Genomic DNA, 16,722 nt, shown 5'->3' with positions numbered 1-16,722 from the left:
ACAAGCACCAATCTTATCGGATTAGATTATTATAAAACAACATATGCTTGGTTTTATTGCATAGCACTAAGTAGCAAGAGAATTATAACCATTTTTTGTATTATTGCAATAGCCAATTACTATTAATAGTCCTAAAGTTTGTAATTCCTTGGCTTGAAATACAAATACAAAAAATTGTCTTCAAATCCATTAGAGGGAAAGTGCACTACTGGGAATATTCATACACAAAAGACTAAAAAAAATCTCCTGCCCTTTTGTTTACCTGTTTATACAACAAGCATTCCAAACAACACATTCTAAATAAAAGCTCTGCAATGACCTCCGGGAAACCAAAAAATGTGTTTTAAATATTCACATACATGCCTCAATTATCCATGTTCAAGTTTTTTACTCACAATATTTAAAGGCAAAGTATCCACAGGGTAGTAGAAAACAGTTGGAGAGAAAAACATTACAAACACATGGGAAGTATTTCACCTTTCATTTTTTTTAGTCGATGGAGTTGCCATATAAACCTGATGAGATATATTGCTTTGTTATCACAGTAATAAATTTGGATCACCAGTGTATTAGGAGGCCAACTTAATTAGGCTGCAGAACTCAATGACAGCGTTATTAGCAGTAAAACGGCAATCAACTGCAGCACAAGATGTAAAACTTGATCTTCCCAAAGTATTTATCCCTGGGGGCAAGGAGTTCTGATTGACTTCTGGGGCATTTGTAAGCAGGGAGCCTGATCCAGCTGTCCCAAAATCATTCTCTGTTGAAGTTGCAGGGATTACTCAGCACACAAGTCTCACAGTTGTACTGATAATTTTTTTACGTTGCAAAACATACTTAAGTGCCTAATTGTACACTTCAAAATTTAACTGAGATTGTTCTGTCACCATTTTCTGTAAAGTTCTGTAAAATAATTTCCTTTATCTTAAAGCAAAATAAAAGCAGTTACTACATATTCTATATTTAAAAGTGTATGTTAATGTCCAATGGTTGTCTCCCATTTAAAAGTATAAATGAATCTTGTCCAATAGACTTAATACAAAAAAACCCAACATCAGCATCTCATAAGCAGTAATTCAACAGTTTGTTGAAACCATCATTTTGAAAATAAATGTAAGTTATTAAAGATTATGCTGCAATCAGAGATGGTTGAATCTGAGACAGTCATAGTTGCTCTATACAGGCTACAGAAATTAATGAAGTTTGACAACTTTGAATCTGTGGATTCCCACCTGAAGATTTTCAATGAAAAATACTTTCTTTTAAGGCAGGAATTTCCTGAACCTGTCAGGCTACATTATGATTTTTTGGGGCAAGTCAAGTTTTTTCAATAAATCTGCCACAAGCAAATTACCCAGCAACCATGGATGCCCTTAACACTAGATTTTACCACACCAGCAGCATCCTCTTAATTTGTCAGCTATGAAAGAGGTAAAGAGATGCAAAATACTTTTTCAACTGGAAAAATGTGTATTTTAATATGCTAATTAGCTGTACATGCATTTTCATATTGATTTCAATGCATCTATATAAAAAATGAACACATAATTTCTTTCACATATATAAACAAGGCATCCAATTCTTAAAGGCATGGAAGGTTCAGATGTTTTTTTTTAAAGTATTGGTAACAAATCACTTCATTGAGCTACCACACAGAATAACAGTTTGAAAATTGGACAAACCCTTATGCTTTCTTCTCCTTAGCAATAATGCATATAGTTTTAAGCAACTACAATGTCTCCACCATCCTGATTTTTTGCAAAATCAAGGAACATTTAACAAATAAAAAATGTTATGTATATGGGATATATTTATTTACCTTATGTGGATTTTTGTAGTCCAAAAGTAAATTTGCTGCTTTAATATCCCCATGCACGTATTCATTTTCATGAATATATTCTAAGACATCCAGCTAGTAGGCAAGGAAAGACTGTGTTACAAAGGAAACCAGTATTGGTATTTATATTACAGTCATCCCCACAAGCTTAAAGGTTTAACAAGTTTTATTAAATACATGAAGAGAAATATTACAGGTAGTTCTCGACTTACAATTGACAATTGAGCCTAAAATTTCTGTTGCTAAGCAAAACACTTGTTAAATGAATTTTGCCCCATTTTACAACCTTTGTCACGGATCTTAAGTGAATCCTTGTAGTTTTTAAGTTAGAAGTATGGTTGTTAAGTGACTCTGACTTCCCCATTGATTCTGGTTGTTAGAAGGTTTCAAAAGGAGAACAAATGACCCCAGGACACTGCAACCGTCATAAATATGAGTCAATTGTTTTGATTACTGAGCATGGGGAAGCCACAATGGTCGTAAATATGAAAAATGGTCATAAGTTACTTTCTTCAATGCCATTGTAACTTTGAATGGTCACTGATTCGGGAATTCTGGGAGTTGGGGTCCATGAGTCATGGGGGAGCCGAGGTTGCCTACCCCTGCACCAGGCTCAAGGTTGACTCAGCCTTCCATCCTTCCGAGGTAGGTAAAATGAGGACCCAGATTGTTGGGGGCAATTAAGCTGACTTTGTAATAATGCCGCTTGGGGGGGGCGAAAGCCCTAATAAGCAGGCATATACATAGAATGAAGGCTACTGCTAAGCTTGTAAGCCGCCCTGAGTCTTCGGAGAAGGGCGGGATATAAATGGAATTAAAATTAAATTAAATGAACTGTTGTAAATTGAGGACTATCTGTATTTTGAAGGAAAAACATATTTCTTAATCCAGAGTGAATAGGTAAACTATTTGATTAAACATCAAATATAATACATTGGTAGTATATTTTGAACAATCACTTAGAAAGGGCTAAGAAACTAACAGCCTTTAATTCCACCTTCCAGAACCTTCTGAAAACATATCACTGAAATTTGGTGCCACACTACTGGTAAAATGCAGCTCATTTTTTTGCCAATTTTTAGATTTCAAGTAATAAAAATCTATGTAAGTCATGACAGACTAGAAAGATCTTTTAGAATGAAGGCTACTGCTAAGCTTGTAAGCCGCCCTGAGTCTTCGGAGAAGGGCGGTATATAAATGTAATAAAAATAAAATAAATATGAAATGCAGAAGCTCAGCTCAAATTTTAATTAATTAGTTTCAAATCACTACAGCAAAGGAAGAGAAAGATGGAGAAAGTCCTTCTTCTTTGTAGTCATTCTTTCAAGCAAAACTAAACAAAGATCATTTAAAAATACATATGCAAGACAGTAGCTAAATCTCAAAGGCCCATTGATCCCCATCCCAGATTTACTCTGAGGTTTCATACCTACCACTTGCATCCCAATCTGCAGAACAGTTTCCTTGTCAAATGTTCTTCCTTTTCTTTCAAAGATGGTTTGAAGATCTTCTCCTAATCTTTCCATCACCATAAACCTGTAACTAATATGACCACAAAGAAAAACAATGAAAACATACTGCCAACAACAAAAGCTAATGTATATGAGTGAAATAAACTGATTTGTTTTACTATAAAGGTAAAGGTTCCCCCGCACATGTGTGCTAGTCGTTTCCGACTCTAGGGGCCGGTGCTCATCTCCGTTTCAAAGCCGAAGAGCCAGCGCTTGTCTGAGGACGTCTCTGTGGTCATGTGGCTGGCATGACTAGACGTCAAAGGCGCACGGAACGCTGTTACCTTCCCACTGTAGTGGTCCTTATTTTTCTACTTGCATTTTTATGTGCTTTCGAACTGCTAGGTTGGCAGAAGCTGGGACGAGTAACAGGCGCTCACTCTGCTACGCGGCACTCAGGATTCGACCCGTCAAACTGCCGACCTGATCGACAAGTCAGTGACCTAACCCACTGAGCCACCGCGTCCCTTACTTGTTTTACTAGATTAGGTATTAATCCATCTAATGTGGCAGTTATGCAAAGCATATCCTTCCACATTATCCTAAAATGTTTCCTCATTTCTTTCAGGGAAGGACAAATAAAATTCCCTACCCCCAGAATTCTTGTTCAGCTCTACTGTATTGTAATGTCTTCCTTACCTTTTACCAAGATGTTTGACTTGGCCTGATCCCAAGAAAAGAGGAATGCCTAAAAATGTTAGTTCTTTCAGCTTCATCCATTTTTTGACTGAGGAAACATGTGAGGAAAACAGGTTCATTAAACTGTCCAGCTTCTTTTAAAAATGAAACATAATTATGGTTTTTGGAAACATCAGAATACAATATTATTAAAATGAATATACACATTAGGTACATTTGCTAAAAGTAACACTGAAGTAAAAGTTGAATTTTTCCAAGTGATTGTTCTCAAGCTATTATTCCTGAAAAAGTATTAATGGCAGCTTGACTTAGGAAAGTTCTGTTGCCTGACTTACTATGTTCTTGTTTTGCAGCTCGTTGGTAGAATTTCAATTCTGAAAATAAGGGCCCGTTTTCAAGATATTCCTATATAGATATATATAAAGGCAAAAAGTTTCATGTCAGTTTTGTGTTACATATGATTGAGTGTTGCACATAAATAGGGAAAGTGCTAAGAAGTGGAGCTTGATTAAATATGAGGAGAAAGGACAACACACATCATCTTTGTCTAGTCACTCCATCTAGATCTTGTTTGCTTTGAAATCCGGAACAACCAAGGCAATCTAGGCTCCAGTTCTGTTGAACTATGGCTGGCTTGAAAGAGTCTGGCAGAATTTTGAAAGGCAAACCTTTTGTCTGAATTATAAAAAAAGTTTTTTCCATGTTTTATGTAGACCCCTCATGAGGATAATGCCTTCCAACTATACATTACAAAATTTTCAAAAAGGAATGAAAGCATGGGAGACTTTGATAACTGAAACATCTTTTGGGAGACTGATTCTGCCTTGCGTGGTCCTTCTTAGGAAATTTATAATTTCTGTGGTGGTAACTTTGTCTTTCAGGTCATGGAGAAAGCACAAGTGAATCAGGCATCCCTGACATTTTATTAATCAATACGAAAGATTTTAGTACTAAGGAGATCAAAGTAAACTTCCTGTGTAATTTTGAAAATACTATTTTAACTAAATATACCATTTTTTTTAATTCAAAGAAGTTTGGAAAGACACTAAGTAAAGTAGCTCAAACTCTGCCCATCTGTCTATGGGCACAGTAACTCGAAAAATTGAACAGAGCAGAGCCACATTTGTTGTGGTGGAAGAAGATGGCAAAGGAAAGATGAATGCATAAATGGGTGGATCAAGCTGGAGGCTACTATATAGCTATTCCAAAAAACAGTTACCTCCATCTCTATGGGAGAGCAGTTGGGAAGTGGATTGGCTTATTACTGAGTATTCCATTCTAAGTGTTATTTTTTTTCTGGTCACAAGTTCCAGAGCAGAGCATACAATGCTCACCTTATGCTTTCCAATCCACACACCATGTGATGGAATTTAATAGGCTGGACTCCAGGAGGGAAGGTCTGCATTCCAGAGGAATAAGAGACAACTCAGTCCAGATAGTTTGTGTGAGAGAAAGAGGGTGAAGACAGCCTTTCCCTAATAGTTCTCACAAGTATATCCTTCATGTAGGTAGTAGTCTACCTTAGTTTGGCAAGATTCTGTCTATAGGTGAGGAACAATAAAGAAATTGTTGGAATAATCAGTGTGTGTCTTTCTTGTAAGAGACCTGAAACTCAAAAGTACTCATCAACAGGCAGGATCACCAACAACACAATACAGATACCTCCTATAAAAACTGTTAGTAAAGGTTGGAAAGAATACCAGAATCAGAGTAATACATGGTGCTGACTTTTCTAAAAAAAAATCCTTCCTTTGTTGCATCTTTTTAAGATTGTAATTGATAGAGCAAGTATTGTATTGTTTTAAGGTGCTCTGTGAATCTTCTGTCTAAAAGAGTACATTCACTTTAAATAAATAATAATGTAAGGAAAGTATGCAATTCCATTGAATTAGAAATAATAAAAAGGCAACAATATTTTTAAAGTTATAAAAATTACCACTTTAATGACGTGCACAGCATTGTCTTCTACTGGAACATCAAGACAAGGGGAAGCTGCAAGACAAAATTAAGTCAGAGAAAGTTATGGAAGACTTCAACCACTTTATCCAAAACTGAATTTCAATTCAACAACAGAAGATATGATGTAGTTATGTTCTTGCACAAATTATATTACAAACAGGAAAAGCATTTTTCTTTAAAAAGAATTTGGCTAAAAATGAAAGAATGTAATTTTTTCATTGTTTTGTTCATGACATAGGATAAAGCTCTACCATTAACATCATTCCTGTTTTTACAAGATTTAAAGAAATAGGGGGACTTCCGGGTGGCTCTTCAGCAGCAAGGATGGTCGGATTTGACTGCCGGCCCTTCGATCCCGTTGAAGCGGCGGAATAGCCGACGATCAGCTGTTCTGCCACTCAAAAACCCCTCTCCTCGGGCAAAGAGGGGAGGGGGAGCTTCCAGGTAGGGGTAGAGCTCCCCTAGTGGCCCAGAACATTTGTTCTGGGGCATGAAGGGTGAGAGCCCCCCCGAAGCCTGGGAATACTCCGGAACGAAGGACTCTTCTGCTTAGGCAGAACAAGATGCTGAATCCACTCCTGCCGGATCTGATTGTCATCTTGAGTTACGGTAGTAGCAGAGCTGATGCAGGAGCAGTATAAATAGCAAGTACAAAGCTTTAACTCTGAAACTCAAACTCTCTTCCTACTCCGATTGTTTTAAAGAAGGGGAAAATGGCGCCTGACGTACTTTTTTTCTAACAAGAAGTGAAAGTGTTTTTCTTCAAAGTAAAGTGACTGCTTGAACTGAGTGGGAATATGTAAAATGGACTATCAAACTTTAAAAGAGCTTGCTATAATTTGGAGGTGCTAAAAAGTTATTTTCAAGATTTGGTTATTTCACAGTTTAACTATAAAGTAATAAATGGACTAGAAAGTGAAAGTGTGTACTGAAAGTCATCAGTCGCAAAATTGGCTCCCAAACCGCATAGACCCGTTTTTAAAAGTGCAGAGGCATTGCTTGTTCAGCAGTCTGGAACACAGTCTTTGAAGTTACCCCCCCGAAGCTGCTGCATCTGTATTGACTTTAAAAGATTTACAATATGCTTTAAACGATGCCTTAAAAATCCAGTCTGAAAAAATATTTGAGAAGGTGGCAGAATTTATTGAAAAGGAATGCAAGAAAATAAGGGAGTATACTTTGATGGCACTTCAAGTGTTCTCAGGCTGTATTGAGAACCTGGATGAACGTGTGGAAGAAGTGAAACAAAATAATCTGATGCTGGAAGCTAAAATAGGTGAAGTGGAGAATAAAATGGAAAAACTTGAAGATGAAATGATGATAATGCAATATAGAGATATGAAATTCGCCTTGAGGATCAGAGGTTTGAAAGAGAACCCGCAGGAGAATCTGGAAGAGACGTTGGTGGATGCTTTGGCATCTATTTTGGGGTTTCAACCTGAAGATTTTTTTGGGAAGATAGATAAAAGTGTTAATTCTTGGATTGCTAAACAAAGGAAACTGCCAAGGGATGTGGTTGTGTATTTTACAATGAGAAAGATTAGAAATGAGATCATTCAAATCTCTTATAATAAAAGACTTAAAGTGGCTAATCAGGAGGTTTTGATTCTGAAAGAGATTCCCCCAAGAATTTTGAGAAAAAGGAAAGATTTTTTTCTTTCTGGCAGATGAATTAAAGAAACAACAGCTTCGTTTCAGGTGGGAGATACCATTGGGGATTGTGGTGAATCATTCTGGAGAAAGATATTGCCTTAATACAGTAGGGAAGGCATGTGATTTTTATTCTAATGTATTGAAAGCAGGCACACCGTCATCCTCAGAAGTTAAAAAAGGAAAGGAAGAAGAAGAGCGACAGTTACAAGAAATAGTTTCAGAAGCTGTGCAATCCTTGGTTTTATTTAAAGATCTTAAGATTCAAAGAATGACACGGGCTGCATCTAGATTCAAGGAATAACAATAATAATAACAGTAGAGATTAAAGTCAAGTGTATGTAAGGAGGACATTGATAGAAACAAGATTTAGTAATGGAATTTGTTAAAGATAGTAGGATAATCAAGAACTAATAATGGTGGATATTTGGGGATGGTATTTACAGTAGATCTTAAAAATTAGTATGGATGTATTTAAATTGCTAGTCTAAATGTTGGAGATGTGGCTGTGATGATGCAATGTATTATTATGTATGGTTGAATTGTATAAGATTACAATTTTAAAAGTTAAAGTAATTTAGTGGAATATGTAAGATTTTTAAGAAAAAGATAAGGTTTTTCTTTTCTCTTTCTTTTTTTTTCTTTGTATAACTATTTTTGTAGGGTACTATTATAGATTGTATTGTTATAGAAATTAAATTTAATAACTATAGTAGAATTTTTGATACTGTTATATTGGAGGAAGGCTGATTTGTTTATTATAGAAGAATGGATTTTGAAAGTTTTCAATTAGGTAGAAAAGGTAGAATTTGGAATATGTGAAGAATATTTGTAATGGAGATATATTGTGATGTTTAAAGAGAGTTAAAGTGCGATTGGATTTAAAGTGTAATTATAGTTTGTTAGTATATTTTAGATTAAGATTGTGAAAGTAATACCCTGTATTCAGCTTTGGGAAGTCAGGGGGGGTTGCGTGTGGGGGTGGTAGGGGTATTGGGTGGGTTAGGGTATGGGTTAGGGGTAGGGGTAGGGGGGGATGGGGTTTATGCTTTTAAAAAAATGTACTTTAAAACTTTTTAATTAAAAAAAAGATTTAAAGAAATATGTCAAGAAATCACCAGTTTGACTTCATTATTCAATGAAGGACTAGAACAGACTCGGAACTGCAGGCTTCCCCATATAACATAATTTAGGGCAGCTTTTCCTAAGATGGATATGATTAGATTTAGATACATAGATGTCATCTCTCAATATTTTCAACCAAAGTTATGCTGTCTGGATAATTCTGGGAGATGAACACCACAGATCTAAGAAGATTTTTGAGGAACCCTGATTCAGAATCCAGAACTCCTACATGTTAAGCCTTCTGAGGAGAAGTAAATAGTTTCTCACCCCCACACTGGCTATATCCATATTTTCCTTTCCTTATCTTACACCAGTAGGAAATAGATGACTTCCAACAGGACTTTGAAATTGACCCCTAGTCTAATTAGTCCTTTTGCATAATTTCTGTCCCATGCTGCACGAAAATGTGGACAATTATGTCCAATGAAGCACTAGTATTTATTTGATAGGATTCACAGCAGGCCCATTCCAAGTGGATCTTCTCCAGATATCACTTCAGTTTCACCTCTTAGGACTCAACTACTACTAATTCCAATCAAGTTATGATTGCCTTTTAAAATAAACGTCTTCTAATCTGTACACAATTTTTAAAGTTCTGCTCAAAGTAATTTAGTATGCACCGGAGACAAATTCCTTGTTTGTCCAATCACACTTGGCCAATAAAGAATTCTATTCTATTTGAATAAAGAATATATTAATTTAAGCAGTTGAAATCCAAATCAGAATATGTAATAACAAAATAACTGAGAGGGGAAGACATTGGCTACCTTTTCCTAATGTGTTATTCTGTCATTTTGACCACATTCATTGGAAAAGATGATAGGTGTACTGCAGAACATGAGGAAGGCATTTAATAATAACCTCTAGTTGTTCAAATCAATGCTTTAATCTTTTGTTTGTACTTCTCTTCCATTTTATGCATGTATTTGCTTTATAAATAAACCCAATACTATATAAACCCAAGATTTTCTTAATTTGTGCAACAACTTTAATAAAAGGATATGCAATGCATCCATTTCATATAGAGTAAGACCCTTTCTCCTAGCTAACCAAGTATTAACCGCTGAAAGTGTCTTGCTCTGTGATAAGAAAAGAAAGATCTTCTGCCTGCACAGCATGATTTCTGCCGTTAAGCCATGGCTTTCCCCCATAGCTTTTGTTAGTTTTACAAGCAAAAGTAACATCAGAGCACACTTCTGGAGAATATTGCTTCCCCCCCCACACACACACAATGATAACCTGGCACCATGGCACCCAGAAGTCCGACAAAGTAACTTGCTAGTTTTGCTTGCCAGCTGGAACCTACAAATTTCCATGTACAACAGTTTATTTGTGTAGCAATCATCTCCTGAAATAATGGAAAAAGTGCCTGCAGTACATCTTGTGGAGTCAGTTTTGCAGGCAAAGTTTGCACAGAGGGAAGAGGAAAGCAGTGCCTATTGGCAATTAAATAGAATTCCCAACTCTTGTCCACAGCTGATCTCATTGCCACTGCTGGAGCTCTGGCAACAAATACTCATTTTGCAAATATGGATGGCCTCAAGAAAGTGGAGGTTTGTGCGCAAGCATGCTGTGGTTATAAAATTTTGAAGAGTATTAATTTCCTGTGGGCATTACTTATATGCTAACATCACAATATCTACAATCTGTAGACATTCCAAGATCAGAAAGTACAAATTCTGGTGATATTTCCCCCAAAAAATTCTTTACTACTTTTGCAAAGTAACAGCTAGGAAGATAGGATTTAGTTTTATGTTTTCCTTCATCTTTTGTATCACCTTTCACTAGCCAGGTGCCCTCCAGATGTCTTAGAACAACTTACAGAATTCACATCTGATAAGCCAAGATATATAAACTAAATGAATCTGGAAGTCCTCTGGTCAAGGAAATCTTGTTTACATATTTCTCCTTTCCTAATTTTCTATTTCTATTCAAATGAGCAATGAAGCTAAATGGAAATGAAACTGTTTAGTACTCAAGTGGAGACCAAGGAAACGTCACTTTAACAATTTTCAGTACTGCAAAACTAAAGCAAGGCAAGAATATTTATATAATGTAAAAATTATTTTAATCAAGGAAAGTAAAACATTTGCTAGCTTCTGCCTGGGTACTAATCCTAGTAAACTATGCAGGACTGTGCCTCATGTGGCATTTAAGATATAAAGTTCTTTAATTTTATCTGATATACATCTGGTTTCTTTTTCAAGTGCAAGTGAGAGAAATAACCATGTTGAAACCAATCCTAGACCCCCCCTTCCCCATCTATTCTTCACAACTTTCAATTCTGGAATCAGGGTTTGTGGGGAATGGCGGCAAAGTAGAACTAATAGAACATAATCACTGGATTTTTTTGCACCATGAAGTACAACTATATAAACAAATATTGGGAAATTACCCACAAGGGAAGAAATGGATTGTGAAGATCCTGGAATGCTGAGATAGCCAAATTGACTGCTTTAACTAGAAATACCATAAGACATTTGTCAAAATTTGATGATTAAAAACCCTTATTTTTTTATAGGAAACAGAAAAAATGTTGTATGGTTTTGAGGATTAGAATAAAAATAATATAGAGAAAATGTACGCAATACTGTAATAAAAGTTAGATTTTATATCCTTTTAACTGTTGTAAAAAAAATCAGAAGTCACTTTATTTTTTTTCCTTTGATTTCTGCAGTCTTTGCTCTCTTTTCTATTTTTTCACTTTTTAATTCAAAATATTAGTTCTTGCTAGTTTCAATTCTGTATTAAAATTATGAAATATTCAGAAATTATGTGTTTTAATTTATTCAATATATGGGTTGGAACAGCAATTTAAAAAATAACATAATAATAATAAAGTTGGAAGGGACCTTGGAAGTCATCTGGTCCAACCCCCTGCTCAGGCAGGAAACCCTATACCATTTCAGACAAATGGTTGTCCAGTCTCTTCTTAAAAACTTCCAGTGTTGGAGCATTCACCACTTCTGGAGGCAGGTTGTTCTACTGGTTAATTGTTTTAACAGTCAGGAAGTTTCTACTTAGTTCTAGGTTGCTTCTCTCCTTGATTAGTTTCCATTGCTTCTTGTTCTGCCTTCAGGTGCTTTGGAGAATAGCTTGACTCCCTCTTCTTTGTGGCAGCCCTTGAGATATTGGAATACTGCTATCATGTCACCCCTCGTCCTTCTCTTCATTAAACTAGACATACCCAATTCCAGCAACCGTTCCTTATATGTTTTAGCCTCCAGTCCCCTGATCATCTTTGTTGCTCTTCTCTGTACTCTTTCTAGAGTCTCAACATCTTTTTTACATCGTGGTGACCAAAACTGGATGCAGTATTCCAAGTGTGGCCTTACCAAGGCATTGTAAAGTGGTATTAATATGTCAGGTGATCTTGATTCTATCCCTCTGTTAATGCAACTTAGTACTGTGTTGGCTTTTTTGGCAGCTGCTGAATCAGAAAAACCACCTGATTCAATGTCATATCCAAATCAAAGATTCAAAGATCTTTTATCAAGGATATGATGAAGTACTGTAACTTAAAAAAAAGTTTCAGCTATTTGAGGTTAAAAACAAAAGTAGACCCTTAAAACTGGGAAAATGTCTAACTTCATCATTTTAGGTGCAAAGATATTAGAAGCAGACCCTTTAAATCCTAATTATTATTCAGGAAAATATAGTTCTTCCTCCTTTTATAAAGTGGGGTATAAAATATTAAATCTCTTTTGCAAACAAAATATAAAGCTCAATATTAACATCTGCAGTGTCCAATATGTCACAGTCAGTGGTGCGATTCAACCAGTTCAGCAGAACCAGTAGCTAATATTTTGTTGCCCAGGCCCAGAATGGACTTCCAGAAGCAGCATCCACACAGAGAACTGGTTGTTCACATATTTAAATCCCATCACTGGTCACAGTGGACTTCTAGGAAGCCAAAAAAAAGGGGGGAGGGGGGAAGAGGGCAAAGGAATATATACATTTCCTAGTTATTGAGGGATGATTCCAAGTTGTAAGCTCTCTCACACAAAATATTTCATACTACTTATCTTACCTAGGTAGACTAAGCCAAATCCTCCATAAGCAATCATAGAACCCAATCTCCAGTTCCGTTTTTGGGTATCCATCAATATTATTCCTTCTTGAAGAGGATCTGGGAGGTTGTTCTTTCTATGCTTTTGGGGAGGCATTATGCCTGAACAGAATGAATAAAAGACAACCCTTAGAAAAAACAGCACATGCCTTTTCTCCATAGCCTTCTTATACAGTTTAAAAAACAACAACAAAACCACCACCTTATAATGTCATCTTCTGGTAATAGAGATATCAGCAAGCTTACCCTCTTTGTTACATCATAAAGTGATTCAGCTGATGCTGGTGATGACCTATAAAGCCCTAAATGGCATGGGTCCGGATTATCTTAGGGAGCACCTGCTGCCAGCATCAACTTCCCATCGTCCTGTGCACTCCCACAGGGAGGGCCTCCTCAGGGTCCCGCCGGTCAGGGAGTGCCGGCGGGTGATCCCCAGGGGGAGAGCGTTCTCGGTGGGCGCGCCTGCCCTATGGAATCAACTGCCTGTGGAACTCCGGATCATCCCCGACCTTCGCTCATTTCGCCGGGACCTAAAAACCTGGCTATTTGAGTTAGCCAGCCTGGACTGAGGGATTTTAAGGTTTTAAATTTTAAATTTTACACTCTTTTGGGGCTATTAATTTTATTTTATTTTAATTTGTACATTGCACTGTTTTAATTTGCCCTGTAAACCGCCCTGAGTCCCTCGGGAAAAGGGCAGTATATAAATCTAAACAAACAAACAAACAAACAAATACGGTAAATAAATGTAAGAAATCCTTGCTGAATATACTTGTAAAGGGCTGCTTTGGCCATAATACAATCACCTTGAGTTGTGAGAATGGAATGTTATAATAAATATATAATAGTGATAATTTGCCTTGTCAGTTTCAGCTGTTCAGAGTGAATCTTCCCTGATGTCTTTAGTAATGACGACTTTTCCCTTGTAAACTGCAAGTGATTGGCTTGATTCTGGCACTAGTATTTGGATGGATCTTCACTTGTTAGATACATTCAGTCAGAATGTATTTGCCTCCCTCTTCGGTGCACATTCGGCTAACTTTGTTTTTCTTGTGTGAATAATAGGCACATTTTTTTCTTGAGACTAAAGTCTGAAAACCCCTTAAGATGATTGAAATTGAGCAACATGCAATATTGTTCATAATGTTTTGGGCAATATTATCAATTTAAGATATTTTTCAGCTGTTTTTCTCTATGTACACAATTGCCTGCTTATACTTTAGCTATAACTAAGGCATTTCGTTTAAAAAACCATGAGTAATACAACGCATGGTTGGTTTCAGTGCTCTAAACTCATGTTGACTAGGCAGCCAAAAGCAGCACATCGTCAAGACTTAAATTCACAGCAAAAAGCATCTTTAATACCTTTGTATGTTCTCTGCTTGGATTCTTTCCCCTATTAACATATGAGAAGAAAATGGATCAGTTAACAAAGGTGAGGAGAAACACTCTCCTACTACTTTCATTAATCCCACACTACAGTAATAGGGGAGGTTTCGAATCCAAGACTGGTGTCAAAATCCCAAACCCAAATTTTCTTATCCTGGAAAAAAAAGCTGAATGTTTTACTCTTTTTATTACTTATAGCATAATATCTATTTTTTAAAAAAAACAAAAAAGTGGGCTAAGACATTTTTACTGCCATGGAAATAAGTAAAGAACTCACTTCCTTAATTTCTGTGTGACAGCAATTGAAAATAAAGTCACAAGACCAAGTGCACAAAAATTCAAACGCAAATTCTAGAAAGCGAAACAACTCTATCTGCTTTCATTCCATCTAAGGCAAGACAATATTTAAAAGCAAAAACAAGATTGTGTATGTGCTGCAAAATAGTATTTCCTAGGAATCATAGACTACACCTTCTGTAGTCCCAAGCCAATTTTGTTATTGTTTCAGGAATTGTTTTTTTTTAAAGCTCTCACTTCCACATAAAAATAAAGGCAACTGTGACTTGGACTAGCAATTACAGAAGTAAGAGTTGTGAGTACTTTATATTCACAGTGTACTTGAATAATGATTTATACTGTAGGTAAGTTTGAAATTAAAAAACAATGTATTGTTATAGATTACTTGTATTTTATTACTTTTTCTTATTTAGAAAGAAATGTGCTTTGCCTCCAGAGATAAAATATAAATAAAAGAAGATGTTCTAATGTAATGTATACCTCTCAATATTCAACTATATTCCCATTGACCAAGAAACAGCCCGGGGGTGAAACATGCTAACTGTGCAAGAAGAGATGACTTGAGCTTGAAAGAATCCCTGGAATTAACATGCAAGTCAAACTTTCTTACAACTCTGCCCTCCTTATGAGGGAATAGACTACATACATGTATTCCTACAGAGCATCCGAAAAGAGGTGGGAGGCATTGTGCCCTTCCTATCAACTCCAACAAAAGCAGGACTGACATATTCAGCAACTCGGTGGAAGCCACTTTCACGACCTACCGTATCTTTGTGGAGGCTACATGTACGACACGCTACTCCCAGCAGCCTTAAAGAGAACTCATTCCCCAGCTTTCCAGGTACTCTAATAGTACCTACACATATTAAGAAAGCACCAAGAACTTTGGAATCACTCCTCGGGTTATAGACTTATAAACAGGGCGGAGGAATATTCGGGGAGGGCAGGTTAAAAACATTTAGAAAATTAGAAAAAATTCTCTGGCCTCCCAACTCACTCTCAGCTTACTTCCATTAAGACTGAAAATAGTGAGTAGGCAAGAGATAGCTGAGGTGGTGACCAAGAAACCACAAATGGAGCAGAGCTGGCCATGGAGTTACCTCCTAGGACAGCCGCTAGTTGCCCTTTTTCCTTGATTCTCACACTCGTGGCATTATTACTCTCTCGCCCAAAACTGAAAAAAAGTCAAGACAAGGGGAGAATAAGCGGAAAGGGCCGAAGCTCTTCGCTCTCGCTTCGGAGACGGAAGTTGAAGAAGGCATCACACACACATGCACAGTCTTTCCCGGTCCCAAGGGTACAAAGAGATCCTTTTGCCTTCTTGGCCCCTTCCACCTACCTTATGTACAACTAAAGCCACACACCCCGCCTTTCCCGCTCCGTGCGGCTTCCCTTTTTCCTCCACGTGGTACCTCTGACGCTAGGCGATCCCAAGGGAATCCTTGGCGGCTGGCGGCCTATCAGAAGTGAGCGTCCCGGCCAAGCGCCGCTCGCCCCCCCCCTCCCGTGACGTAACGCGGCACCCCAAAGTTACTCGTCCGTGAGTAAAGTAACGGCGGTGAGAAAGCGAGGCGCCGGTCATTGGGCAATTAGTTGCGCGTGTCCTCTAGCCCAAGACCAAGCCAGTCGGAAAAGGTGGGACAGGACCCCACTTCTTCCACTGAAGTGGATGGGGGAGACGAGGGCCTTGAAGAAAAGGCGGTGACGGTTCAGCGAGCTGGTGAGATTTGCGGAAGAGAGAAAGAAGGATTGCCAACCAAACCGGCGGGTGTTACTTTAAATCAGGGGTCTTCAAACTTGGCCCTTTTATGACTTGTGGACTTCAACTCCCAGAATTCCTCAGCCAGCGTGCCTGGCTGAGGAATTCTGGGAGTTGAAGTCCACAAGTCATAAAAGGGCCAAGTTTGAAGACCCCTACTTTAAATAATAAGTATTTATCACACTGGAATGCTCTCAGTGACTTTGAGCAGCTCACAGCAATCAAATGACAATAAATCAAAAATGACAAGTGCGATGAAGATGAGTTGAGAGACCGCACAATCGCTGGCCAAAAGCCTGGTTGCAGAAGTCTTCCCAGCTTTTCTAATCAACAGCAGAGTGGTAACTAAATTTCAGTAAATTTACTGCTTTCTTTCCCTCCCATTTTAGCCTTCTTCCCAGCATCAGCACAACAAAGTTGCTAATAAAGCTGCAACTTTGAGAAAGCTGTGGAAAGAGACATAAGTTTCATAGCTCTGCAGCGACCA

At 37.4% G+C, this 16,722-nt stretch overlaps 1 protein-coding gene across 1 annotated transcript in view; it reads right to left on the bottom strand.

Annotated features, from left to right (window-relative positions):
• VRK2 (VRK serine/threonine kinase 2) overlaps window positions 1-15,622 on the bottom strand; it is a gene marked incomplete at its 3' end in the record, with an annotated part of 64,529 nt that extends 48,907 nt beyond the window's left edge. The window contains exons 1-7 of the mRNA XM_081333468.1: window positions 15,577-15,622; window positions 12,752-12,892; window positions 5,924-5,979; window positions 4,323-4,392; window positions 3,988-4,075; window positions 3,271-3,379; window positions 1,820-1,912 (exon numbers count right to left, since the gene is read on the bottom strand). Of these exons, the coding sequence (XP_081189594.1) occupies window positions 1,820-1,912; window positions 3,271-3,379; window positions 3,988-4,075; window positions 4,323-4,392; window positions 5,924-5,979; window positions 12,752-12,887 (552 nt within the window). The 5' untranslated portion in view covers window positions 12,888-12,892; window positions 15,577-15,622. The remainder of the gene's footprint in view (window positions 1-1,819; window positions 1,913-3,270; window positions 3,380-3,987; window positions 4,076-4,322; window positions 4,393-5,923; window positions 5,980-12,751; window positions 12,893-15,576) is intronic.
• Window positions 15,623-16,722: the final 1,100 nt, after the last annotated feature.

The sequence above is a fragment of the Vipera berus genome (assembly GCF_964194415.1).
Source record: "Vipera berus genome assembly, chromosome: 1".
Classification (NCBI taxonomy): Eukaryota; Metazoa; Chordata; class Lepidosauria; order Squamata; family Viperidae; genus Vipera; species Vipera berus.
This window is presented reverse-complemented; position numbering and strand designations above follow the sequence as displayed.